Raw genomic sequence first — 13395 nt, forward strand, 5'->3', positions numbered from 1 at the left:
ATCCAGATGAGGTTTGCTGAATGGTAGAGCTTCCTCATATTTTTTTATGGAAGCACTATCAGTAAACATTAATACCTTTGTTTCCATATGTAAATAATAATGCATGAAAAGGGGATTGCTTTTTTCATTTATTTATTCATTTTTTATTTTCAAAATAATTTTTATATATATAAATCTGTTTTTGAGCAGGTATAACAGCTAAAATGTCTATTTTAGGCAGGAACATGGAAACACTAAAACGTGCAATTCCAAGCTTGGGAAACAAACAAAGGCTTTCAAACAAAGAGTCATGTCAACCACTAGATGGCAACACATTTCAGTCCATTTCCCCCAGTGTTGCTCAACTCTGAGTGTAAAATAACCCACATTTATCCAAATTCCCCTGCAGTGCTGAAAGGTCATGTATGCTCAACCGTCCAATGAAGCTCAAATGTTCTGGGATTTCTTGTCCAGGCAAAACAGAAACTGATGCTTATGTTTCTGCAGCTGCTAAATAATCATACCATGTCCTAAAATTAGGCCTGTATGGCATTTGTTCCTTACACTGGATAATTATAGAAGTACAGAGCTGGTTCTTGGGAGCAGCACAGTGGGAATGTCACAAACCGATGCGTTTAGTGCGCATGTGCGAACCGGTGTGTAGTGTGCAAAAGGAATGGGATTACAGGTTAGGTAGCAATACTGAAATAGGGCATCAGCCATTAGGTTTTAAGGATTATATAAAAGGTCTTACTCTTAACAGTGAATAATATTAATCAGGGTTCATAATGAAACCAGCTGTATGTTCAGGTTATTCAGGTGTCTAAGTGATATAAAAGGAAAAGTCATTTAACAGCGAGGGTGGAAAAATTATTTCTTATAGCTGAGACGTCTCCTTCAGAAATATTCCATGCTCTGCCAAAAATGGGCTTCAAAAAAACAGGTCATGCCAATGTCCATTTCCAAAAACATATATTCCTGCATGGCACTGTGCAGTCCATAGCCAGTACCTCAAGTCTCTTTACGCTCTAGTAATGAAAAGACAATTCCATTTACACTCAAACTTCATCTCTGTAGGGTTGTGAGTTCATTTTGTGATAATGTGCATTTAATTTAACAAATTTTAATAATGTAATAAATTATTTGGTCAAAAAGTTAATCCAACATTGTGCCTCGATGTCAAGTCTGAATTTGTTAGGACCTGAATTTGTTAGTAGGCATTGACTGCCTATTTTATTTCGAGCATCCTATATCCCTCCAGCAGGGGGTGCTGTGAGACCATTCACATTCATAAAAAGAAGGACACTGTACTGCCTGACACTTTATACCAAACAATATATTTTATTTGTCTTCCAACACCACAGCCCAGCCTTAGGAAGTGGTTCAGTACCAAATTCAATGGAGTTACACATGACAAGCATCAACACAGGAGGGCTGGGGACATGGGGACAACTTATTAGCTTTTTCTGTTGTTTTTCCATTATTTGTTTTCTACAAAAAAAAAAGAAAAGAAAAGAAAGAAAAGAAAATAAATGAAAGAAAAAAGTATCCCACCCAATCAGTAATCCAGCGCTGCACTGTGTTGCTGTCATATGCGGCTAAAACGATTCAATTTAACCATTCCCCTTCAGCATCTTCCCAAGTATCTGGCATTGCGGTCTTTGAGACTCCGTGGCTCTGGCAACTGATGTAACTGATACTGAGCGCATCTTCCAAGGATCTGAAGTGCCACGTTCCAGCTTACAAACAATTCCAGAAAATAAACCAGAACCACGCAGACAGCAAACATCAAATTACTGTTTCTACAGCCTGTTGTCAAAGTGTTTTTCTCTACAATAAAAAAAAGAGCAAAGGAAAAAAAAACACTTCTTATTCTTTACAATTAATTTTTGTTTGTGCTTGTTTTTTTTAATAATACTATGATCTGTATGAGGTCTTAGTTTGGTTTATCATACATGGGAGTAGCAAATGAAATTAAAATTAAAATATTCTGTACGCTTCCACGGTACACAGTATTTTTGTGGTGGTGTTTGTTGCACCATAATGGCTACCAACATCCACCTCCCAAAAACCCTCCCCCTTTACAAATGTGGATGGAAAAAAAAAAAACTATAGAAGTCACTGGTAAAATCCCTTTAACAACACAAGTACAGTACACACATACAAAGAGCATTTCATGACTCAGAGGAAAGTGATGCGATGAGATGTAAACATACAGCCAAGATGGTGCAACTTGTGACAAAATGTCCCTTGACTTTTTTTTTTTGTTTGTTTTCATTTTTATTACTGTTCGTTCAGTTTGGGTTCCGTCTCCGACCACATTTGTCACTCGGTTATCTGTCTCCTTTTGATTTTTTAACATAAAAGTACAACGATAAACCGCTACTTTAAGGTCATCCTTTAACTTGGTTTGCTGTTGGCTTTGTATGCGGCCTCACGCATATTTACTATGGCCACACAATGTCAGGCTAATAAAAAACCTTAAGTTGAGTCTCTGAATCCAAATACATTCCCAATGTTCCAAAAAAAATTCATTCCATTGCAAATGATGCCGAATCTGGATTTAACTGTGTGGAGGGCATATTATTGTAGTGTGCAGAAATACCAATCCCCTCTTAGCACTCCACCTGCAAAATGACCTCCATTCTCATGAGCGAGGACTCCCTCTTTACACATCCAGGTGTCTCGTGAGCCTGTGGGTGTGTATACACATTAGCCTTGTCCTACCCAAGTGTATATGCACACAAGTGTCCAATTTTTACACATTGTTCATCACAAAACACACACCCACACAAAGCTCATTTTGTTTCCTTTTATATAAAAAGTTCTTATTTTCACAGGTTTTACAGTATCCAGAGTGTTCTGTGTTTTGTGGCTGAGGCTCGTCAGTTCTTTGTAGCAGCTCAGAACATTATATTCCCAGGGTTCCCAGGGCCTGAATTAAACCCCATTCCTAGGTCTGCTGCCATGCCTCGTGGCCTCATCTGAGGAGGCATCATCATAGTCTGTTGAGGTCCACCCATTCCTTGTAGTGACATCATCATGTTAGGGGAGCCTACAGGGCCAGGATGGCTGTACATGGGCCGTTCTTTACCTTGCATCATACCTGGGCCTCCCATCATACCTGGCTGCTGGCTTGGGGACAACATTCTGTGCTGGGGACCCATCATGCCTTGGCCCATAAATCCTGGAGGCCGCATGGGGTTGTGGCCGGGATTCCCCATTGCCATGTCCTGAGGCCCCATGTGTCCAGGGCCTGGGGGACCTCCCATGCCCTGCATGGGAAGGCCCATCCTTGAGTTGCCCTCCCCAATCATCCCCTGCATGGGGGGAAAGCCAGGAGGGCCAGAAGAGTGAGGTGGCTTTCCACCAGGTGCATCTCCTCCGCGAGGAAAGTAAGACAGAGTCTGGCTGGGTTTCTCTGAGGGGATAATACGCGAGAGGTCAAATTCTGGAATTCCAGAAGCACCCGGCCGCATTACCTCATGTAAATCTGAGTCATTGAAGACACCCGACATGTTATTAAATTCCTGGCCCCCAGGTGTGTTGGGTTTGCACATTCCTGGTTCACCACCAGGCCCATGGGTCATGTTACCCATCCTTGCCATTGGACCCCCCTCTCCCTGGAAGCCCATTCCATGTGGGAAGCCACCCTGAGGTCCTGGACCATTGTGAGGAAATGGCATCTGCTGTGGTGGTGACTGTCCAGGAGGGAAGCCCTGTCCTCTGTGAGGAAGACCTATACGACCTTGGGGCATCATCTGGTTGTTACCCATGCCAGGGTCTTGGGAGACTGGTGGCATCATCATTCCATGTGACATCATGCCAGGACCCATGGGCCCAGAGTGAGGGGGCATGTTAGGGCCCATAGGATTGGGTGAAGGCATTTGGTTTGGCATGGCATGAGAAAGAGGCTGGGATCCCATGGTGTTCATTCCCATAGGGCTGAGTGAAGGCATGGGCCCAGATGAGTTAGGTGTCATCATGCGTGGATGGCCTTGGTGGTGGTTTCCCATACCTGCAACAATGATCACAAAGGGTATTTATTTAGTGTTCCATGTATATTTCAATTGTAACAGCGTTCAAACCATATGAAACAAGTAATGGCTAAGACACGGTCACAATGCTCTGAATCTAAGCAGGACAATACAATCATAATCTTATGGTAAAGTAAATGAATGAAAAATAGAATACAGTAATTATAGGATACTACCTCTAAAACAAACACTGCTAAAACATTATATAAAAACATAAATGAAGGATTCGTTCGTTGCTTCATCTAATTAACTAATTTTTTTATTGTACTACTGGACAGCAGTTCTACCGGTCATCATTTTTATTTTTCCTATTTACAAGATACGTATATAAACTGATCTCATTAAGTGACATTCATAATATTCTTAATAATTACTAATGCTTTATAATTACTAATCATATTGACTCTTTCATTCAGAGTGTACTTTTATTAAAGTACTGTTAATAGGAACACCATTTTTTTAAAAATATCTTCTAAGCTAGCCCCATAGTTGACATTTTGATGACAGTACATTTGGTTTGCGTTGAGATTTGGGGACTGTTGAACCCATATCACACATGGGTATGGGGTCATCATGAAAGAGACTGATCCCATCAGCATAGAATCGAATCAAACGGGCAAATAGACACATTCTAAGGCAGCGAAATAATTTCCATAGTGTAACTGAGCCAATTGTTGTTCCTTTAATTTGTCAGCTGACTGTATATTAGCCAATCAAACATCGATATAGTCTTACCAGGCATATTACTGTTCATTGATGGAAGGTTTGGCGATCTTGCAGGTGGCGAGTCATCATCTGAGCTGGCCACGGTTTTAATGGCGTCATGATAAAGGGGTGTGGAACTAGGCATAGCAAACTTGGACATTCGTGACATCATGATGGAGAGAGGGTTCTGGGATAGCGTGGGTTCTGGCGGCATGGTGTAAGGACTGCTGGACGGAAGACTTCCTGGGACATTGATAGAGCCCGGTTGGCTGGTAGAACTACTGGAAGGTGGTGCGGAGGGAGGTGCACCTGGAGAAAATGAGTAGAGAGCTTAGTAAGGACAGTACAAACAAACATTTTTTTTTTGTCAGCTGCAGAATCCACATGTGCATTGCTACTCACAAACATGGAGTGTCCTGTAAACTTCACTACACTGAATCTATAAATAAAAATAAAACAAAATAATTTAATAAAACAAACATTTGTACCTTGCTCCACACTGCCCATCATATTTGGTGAGGTCATACTAAGCGGTGGTTTATTTTGTGGGATCCCTGGACTCTGCATGGGTGGCTTGGGTGAGGATGTCCAGCCAGGGGAGGGGGCAGGCAGTGATGGTGACTTCATATGGACGGGTGATGCACCTGCTGAACCCATCATCGGAGGAGACTTGATAGAGGCTGCCGCTGCTGCAGCAGCGGCTGCCGCTGCGGGTTGTCCACTAAGCATGCTGGCCAACTGTGAAGGTGTCTGTGGAGATTTGAGGTTACCCGAAGGGGAGCCTAGCATGGGAGACTGGACCTGCCGCAAGGTGGGGGACTTAAGTGGATTTACATTAGGGGAATTGGCTGGTCCAGACTGGACACTCAAGTCTGATGGTTTGCGGCCCATATTCCTCTGGTTAGGTGGAGGGCCTGAGCTGTTGGGAGGCTGGTTAGGAGGTAAAGGTGGCATGTGGCTCAGACGACCATTGCCACCTACACTGCCTCCTCGCTGATCGGTGGCAAAAGGTGGCTCACCTCTGGGTCCTCTTTGATTACCAGGCCCCTGAGGACCCATGACTGGGAATTGGCGGTTTGGTGCCATGTTGAAGTCACCTGGATGCGGCTGGTCAGGAAACGGGGGTCCCTGCATCATCTTCTGCTGAGGACCCATGGCCTCAGTCATGGGACCACCACCATGCCTCATTTTCATAATCTCCTCTGGACTCATGTTCATCTGTGGGTCTCTCATCTTGGAAGCCATCATCTGAGGACTGGGCCCCATGTTAACATTGAGATTGCCAGGTCCCATTCCAAACTCACCCATGTCACGCCCCAAACCTTTCACAAACTCCATCCTTGAGGAGGGGCTCATGGGACCTTCCCCTGGCATTCTTGGAAACATCATGCCACCTCCATTCCCAGGCTCCATGGGCCTTTGATTCACCATTACTCTGTTCATTTCCATCATCATGCTTGGTGGTAGACCCATGCCTTGCTTTTCACGATGGAACATAGCTTCTTGTACAGACTGTGGGTTGGGGAATCTCTCCACACGACCACCAGGACCTCCAAACATTCCCTGACCTGGTGGAAACCCCCTCCCATCCCCCATTTTAGGCATGTCATCAGGCCAGTTCATGCCAGGCCTAGGCATGGGATTAGGCCCTCCCTCCATATCAGGGTTCATCATTCCAGAAAAACCTGGCATTCTCTGCATGTGTGGATGCATTCCTCTAGGGCCCATGTTCATTTGCTCAGGAAATGGCTCTGGGGCCCCGGGTCCCCACATCTCACCAGGATTCATTTGGTAGGGAGGGGGTGGACCTCGCATCATACCCCGTGGGCCACCCTGATGAAGCATCATGTCTCCCATTGGTCTGTGCTGCATTTGCTCCTGTTTACGCTTCTTCTCCTCATAAAACTCCTGCTGTAACTTCAGCCAGGCCATCTGTTCTGGTGTCATGTGGTCACCATGTTCACCAACAGAATGTGAATTCATGGGGCCTTGACCTTGTGGAGGTGGCCCAAGATCATCAGGTGAAAAATGCATGTCCCTGGGTCCTGGTGGCCCAAAGGGAGGTCCTTCTGGGCGTGGACCCCCAGGACCACCAGGTTTTCCCAAGCTCTGAGACTGAGCAATCATAGCTTGAAGTGGCCCTTGTTCAGGCTTCTTGGGACCACCTTCCATCATGGAAGCATTGGGTGGGGGTCCACCCATGTTTCCTTGACCCATGGCAGCCATATCTTTGTCATCTGGGAAAAGCATACGTTGGATATCACGCAAAGTCTGTAGGGAGCGCTCTCGATGTTCCAACTGCTCCTGGGAAAGACCCTCGGGATTATCCCCCATGCTTGACATTATCTCATGGGCAAGCTGCTGCTGGTGTTGAGCTATTAATTTAGCATCAGTCACTTTGGGCTGGTCAAGAGAAGAGAAGCCTTGCTGTGGGCCAGCATTTGGAGCCTGATTGGGACCCTGACTACCAGGCGTCCCTGCCGGATTACTACCATCCTGTGATCCAGCACCATCATGTGGGCTGCTGCTGGGGAGGCTCTTTGAGTCCATGCCTCCTGAGGGTGGGCCATCCTGAGTGAGGCTGGCTGGTTTAGCCACTTGGGCTGCTTGCTGAGGTTGGACTGGTTGCGCTGAAGTTTGCTGCTGTGGTTGACCAGGCTGTGCTACTTTGGAGGCGGTTTGATGGTTCTGGTCAGAAGCGTGAGAAGACTGCTGTTGGGATTGTGTCCCCTGCTGCTTGGGGTCACTCCTGTGTGGCCCAAGTTGATTGTTCTGAAACAGATATAAGAGGATTTTATAGTGTTGTATACTACTATGGTTTAAAAATAAAACGTGTTAAATGCAACTTGTTTATTACCAAGGGAAGTTGTGGCTTTCCCCCCTTGCCATTAGAAATATTGTTCATGTGATAAGTGATTATGTTGTCTGCACGGCCCGTGATTACTGCTTCTGCAGCCCTGAAAAAAGAACAGAGTCATTTCATTTCAGTGACTTACAACTATGCCCAAAGACAAACTTTTCTCCATACTGAAATAATACAGCAGGGGCTCCTGATTAAATTACAATTTCTAATCAAGGGTTTAGTGTTTCATCCCACCCATTTAGAGTACTAATTTGTAAATTAAATTTGAACCTCTATGTGCTTGCAAGTTTTTATTAACAACTCAACACATGTCCAACACGGGCAACCGAAGAAGATAAACAGTCTCAGTCTGTATTGTGACACCAGAATCATCACCCTTCCTGAGTAACATCAGCTCCGTAATGACATGCTGCTCAGTGGGAAATGCTCCTTATAGCAACAACATGCATCCCTCATACATAATGTCACTGACATTTCTAATCCTGATGATTGTGGTCTAAAGGTTTCATGAGTATCTGCTACTACACCAATGACACCGACTCTCATTTCTCACATTTTCCAACACAGAGCCAGACATGGAAATTAGATAAGCTTCATTCACTAATTATTTGGTATATCTGGAGGGGAAATTAATGGGCATAGTTCAGGTGTAACTGAGGGGGTTTGCCCCCCGGAGTCATTAAAATTATTAAACAGAGTTCTTGTAGATACAGAGTATCTAATGCATCATGGTACAACTGTTGATCTGGTTCACTGGGTGTCAAATTTGTAATATTACACTGTTATTTTCAGGCGAAAAGACAACAGGTTTCATATATGCAGCCGTGCCAATGACTGAATATTATCCCTTATTGACTGTCTGCTTTTCTCCCTAAATCAACGAGTCAATGTAAGAAATGCACCTGAACTTTGAACAAACAAATGAACTGTGAAATCTGAACAATTAAATAAAGAAAGAAATGAAAAGAAAAAAAAAATCATCAAGTTGAAATAAGCCTTACTTGTTTGCCATTTCTGTGGTGAAGACGTAAACAACCTTTGACCCAGATTTCTGACTGCTGCCCATCTCTGGTGTGTTTTGTCCTCCAACAGCATTGTGGGTAGGCGTCGAGGCTGCCAAGGTGTTCGGATCTGGCTTGATGTCATTGGAGTTACAGTCTGATAGGTGACGGTAAAGCAGACAGGTAAATACATGTTCAGATACAAAATTTAGGATAATTGTCTGTGATCGATACAAAATGTTGGCTTCTGACATTAAGAAACATTTTTTATTCTCTAACTTGGTGGATACATAATGTTACCGTTCAGCAATAGTTCATTTTTCTTTTCTCTCTCTAATGCTTTTAATTTTTCTCTCTGACTGGCTGCCAACTCCTGTCTATCAAAGTGTAGTCAGACTTCTTTCCCACCTAAAGTTGAGACATGACGTCATTTGATTTGTATGCGTATGTGGTACGTTACGTCGGCTCGATTTCCCACCGATACTGACGAGACAGCCGTTACCATCACAGGACTGGCCTAGCACCATTTTATAATAAATTTTCTCTCTTGGAATAACTGCATTAACTCATATAGACTGTAGTCACATGACTGTAGCCAAGTAATGTGGGTTCACCTTCTTCAGCTGTGTTATTTCTGGTCCAGGATAATATATTCAACTTACTTAATGCTTACTAATTGTCAGAGTTGAATCAGTTACAGCATGCTATGAAAGGGCACAGCTGGGATTTATGACCATCACAGCAGTTGCTGACACTTACTGAAGAATCCTGGATCATCTTCATCACTCTCCCCTCCTGAACACCAGTCAGCTCCACTATAGGGCTGCCGTCGTTCGGCTACACATAACCTCTTTGCCCTACTGCCCAGTTCTGCAGGAAGGAAAAAAAGGAGAATTATTAGCTCTCTGCTCCTATCCGGAAAAAAAAATAAATATTATTTATTTAAGAGTCATGAATAATACCCATGTATTTCACAAACTATTTTTAAACCGAAACTAAACAGAGATAAATGTATGAAAATCTGAAATCGAATAAAACCTACTGAGTTTTGAGATCTACAGACAGTGTTTTCGTTTCATTTATTCGCATTCTGTGCGGTAAATAAGTTTATTTTTAAGTAAATAAGATTTTACTTTTGAAAATTTCACCATCTCTGAGTAGATAAGTTCCTGTCGTTTTTCCCTATGACCTTGTGGTCTACTACACTGACCGTCAGCACCATCTGTATGCACACCACTTCCCTGTAGCCAGGATACAACAGTGTCTAGAACCACTGCTCAGATAATAGAGTTGGAATAAAAAAAGTGGAGCATAACAGGACTTCCTGTGTGGAGAACACACTTGCTGCAGAAGCAAACAAACGCCATGAGCAAACTCCCTACAGCAAAGTCAAACACACACAAACTAACCTAGCAGGCTGGCTAAGAGAGACGTGCACATGCACAAAACAACCTATAAACTAACTACTTTACCTCCCATTGACTCAGGAAGCCCATTCACACACAAACACAGGTGGGGGCTCATTTTATGCTTTGCACAGCTTTGGCCGTGTCTTCATAAATGCATTTTCTATCAGTACGCCTCAGGTAAGCTCAGACAACAATGAGTACACGCATGTATGTATGTGTATGTATGTGTGTGTGTGTGTATATATATTACACATACACACGTGTACTCATTGTACATACATATATACATATTATATACATATATATATATATAAACTCAAAATAGACCACATTTGTATCTGATTTAAATACCTGTGTCATTTTGAGGAAGATATTTGACACATGGTTAATAAAATGGCTAGTCTCAAGGCAAATAATCTCTATGCAAAGGCATTAGCCACCAGCAGGGGTCCTTCAGACAATCAAGCAGAGGTCCTTTAGAAGGGGGAAGGAGATTGGGGATTGGCGATGGGGGTCCCTATCTCCAAGCAGGCAAAGATGGTACATTCCTTATCACTTCCTACCTCTGAATTTACACTGTGATGTTTCCACTAGGAGACATATGGGGGTGTGTGGATGTCTTTATGCAGTATTACAGTCCTGAGCACAGTGCTCGAGGACAGCAGGAAAGACACGCGACCTCATGTGCCAGAAAAACTGCCCGAGTGAAAATGTGACTGCAATGACAAATACTGCGTATGTGTCTTGGGGGTTTTTAAATGCTATGCAATATTCTGGTCATGTTTTAACATCATCATACCCATGTGGAAGCAGATAGAAGAACAAGACCAAGAAAACAGCAGATAACATTTCTTTCAAGTTATCAATCAATCCTATAGGTGGATTCACAGACATCCAACAAAAACATCCTGAAGCTCAGATTAAACAAAAGTTTAAACAGTTTACATACAATCATCAGTAACCTTTTCACCATATTTTCTCTTAAATGCAGAATTTTCCAGATACATGGAAATGTGGATTCCCAGTGGAAAACACTGGACTTGGAAAGAACTAGAGGTAATGCTTTCCTTTACTTCAGCCATCCCAACAAGATCCCAGACTTACCAAAAATTTCAATACAGCTGACAAAATACAGCTTTAAAGAAGCAAAATCAGCAATTACTGAGCATCCTCTCTTAATAGCTGATAAAATTAGTACTTGCCCAAAGGAAGGAAGATTTTCCCACCTTTCTGGTCCCCCTCATTATTGGGTGTCCCTGTATCCCTTTGCTCAAAGGACTCAATCGAAGTGCTTCGCTCCCTCTTTATCTTGCTTTTTGCTCCATTGCCAGAATTCAGTCCCTGTCCATTTTTGAGTCCCATGCTCCCCACAGAACCTTGAGGGCCTTTGGGTGTGTGGCTTCCACTCAGTGCCTTGGGCTCACAGGGAGACGGCTGAGATTGGCCGCCGGCACCTCCTTGTTTCCCCTGATTGGGCAGTTTGGAGTCCATCTGGGCAGCGCTAGAAGGAGACATCACGGGTGGTGAGCGCACCATGGCCTCCTGCTTGGATTTTGGACTGCTAGAGGAAAAGGAGTAAAGAACATACATGGTGAGCCAATAATTTTCAGGCATCAAAAAGTTCATTTGATGATAATGAAATTTGATAGCAATTGCAAATAATACTTTTGAAACTGACAGCTTAAAACAATCGGGAGGAAACACTAATAACAAATTTCAGTAAGTGCATTTGGAATTAACTGAAGACACTACAGTCCTATTAAGCCATTTTTGTCAGGCTGGGAATAGTTCCTAGGCAAAAAAAATGAGGAACATTTTAATCCAACTTTGCATTTTATCTGCACCAGAATGAGGGCAGTTTCCTGCCGTGTTGCACTTGCATACACAACCCCACCCTAAAGAAAAATGTTACCGGAACATCTGATGGGAAACCCTAATGCTCGTGACGCACCAGTCTCATTTACGTGCCCTTATGTCCAAAAACCTGTTCTCTCCATTTCTCTCCCTCTGTTGACAGAGTGTCGAGTTAATATTTAATAAAATACCCTGTTTAACCAGATCGGCCAACAGATAACCGGAGACCAGGACCTGAATTCACGTCACGTTACCTTGGTGACGAGGTACACATCAGCAAGGGATTTGAGCTAACAATGTTATGGAAAGTAAGCAGTGAAGATTCTGAAAAATAATTGAGGCTCAGCGAGAAGATCTAAAAGTTGCTCATATTGCACATTTCTGGTCACCATGGTACTTCTCTTGACTGACACACTCTTTTGAACTATTGAGTTCATATGTTTGGCAACTTCACTAAATTTAGATCCAAAAATGAGTACCAGATGACCTGGAGGAAGAAAAAAAAAAAAGCAAGCAGCACCAAGGCAAGACCTGGCCCATTATGGCTGTGTGTCATGGTAAAAGACCAGCCCAGCAGGAACCTGGCAGGCCAGTGGGCATTTCCTTAACTGGCTACATAAACATACATCAACAAGAGGGTGGGCATTTTGGCTTTGGACACGACTGGCAGGCAATAGACTGGCTGATCATGTGTGGGACAGTTTCATGGATGTTGAATCAGACAATTGAAATGACTCCAAAAGCTTTTCCAGAATACCTTACACCAAAAAAAAAACCACACTTCAGCAGCAGTTAGCTCTACCTGACTTGCTTTTGCTCTCTATAAGAACTTGCTCATTAATTTTCCTTTTGCTAGAGCAAAGAATACAACGGTAAAATACAGATCAAATACCACATTGCACTTTTAACAACAGGGAGATTTTCTGCGTCTCACCTCTGCGTGTTAGCTGAAGGAGAGTTTCTCACTTTTGGGTTGCTGGAATGCATTGACGACAGTCCCAGAGCTACCGAGGCTGAAGCTGTAGTGTGCTGGTGAGGACTGGGCGTGTGTGAGTGTGTGTGTGTGTGCGAGTGCGTTGCGGGTGTTGCCTTGGCCCGGGCACTCCGGGACCCCGCGTTGGCGGCTGCAGCAGGGCCACTGCAGTCCTGGCCCTCCTCCTGCCGGTCTTTGGCTCGCTCTTTTCTGGCCGTGGCGCCCGGCGTCGTTCCACTGGCCGCTCCCGTTCCCGCTGCTGCTGCTGCTCCTGCTCGCTCCTCCTGCACCTCCAGCATCTCCCCACGGAGCCCTCACAGCCCCTGGCCACACTAAACACACACATACAGACAAGATAAAGAGCAAGTTCAAAGGTAAGGTTCACAAATAGAGACACAATTCAAAATGCCAAATTGACTACGCTGGCACTCTGTAAAGAAACGTCTGCTTAACCGCTTAAAGTTTGCACAATTTTATTTATATATTATGATAAACAAAGAGCTTAGAGCTTTTTAATCATAGCTTTATCATACGGTTGTTTTCACAATTTTTAAAACACTTCACTTTAGATTTG

General features: G+C 43.6%; 1 protein-coding gene across 4 annotated transcripts in view; it reads right to left on the minus strand.

Annotated features, from left to right (window-relative positions):
- Positions 1 to 1297: 1297 nt before the first annotated feature.
- bcl9 (BCL9 transcription coactivator) overlaps positions 1298 to 13395 on the minus strand; it is a 93949-nt gene continuing 81851 nt past the window's right edge. For 2 of the 4 annotated variants that reach the window (XM_027156611.2, XM_027156610.2), the window contains exons 4-11: positions 12783 to 13153; positions 11197 to 11555; positions 9345 to 9455; positions 8586 to 8742; positions 7579 to 7678; positions 5210 to 7493; positions 4752 to 5030; positions 1298 to 3997 (exon numbers count right to left, since the gene is read on the minus strand). In XM_027156611.2, the coding sequence (XP_027012412.1) occupies positions 2883 to 3997; positions 4752 to 5030; positions 5210 to 7493; positions 7579 to 7678; positions 8586 to 8742; positions 9345 to 9455; positions 11197 to 11555; positions 12783 to 13120 (4743 nt within the window). In that variant the 5' untranslated portion in view covers positions 13121 to 13153 and the 3' untranslated portion in view covers positions 1298 to 2882. The remainder of the gene's footprint in view (positions 3998 to 4751; positions 5031 to 5209; positions 7494 to 7578; positions 7679 to 8585; positions 8743 to 9344; positions 9456 to 11196; positions 11556 to 12782; positions 13154 to 13395) is intronic. The other 2 variants (XM_027156613.2, XM_027156614.2) reach the window with 2 other exon arrangements.

The sequence above is a fragment of the Tachysurus fulvidraco genome, chromosome 18 (genome assembly GCF_022655615.1).
Source record: "Tachysurus fulvidraco isolate hzauxx_2018 chromosome 18, HZAU_PFXX_2.0, whole genome shotgun sequence".
In the NCBI taxonomy this organism is placed as follows: Eukaryota; Metazoa; Chordata; class Actinopteri; order Siluriformes; family Bagridae; genus Tachysurus; species Tachysurus fulvidraco.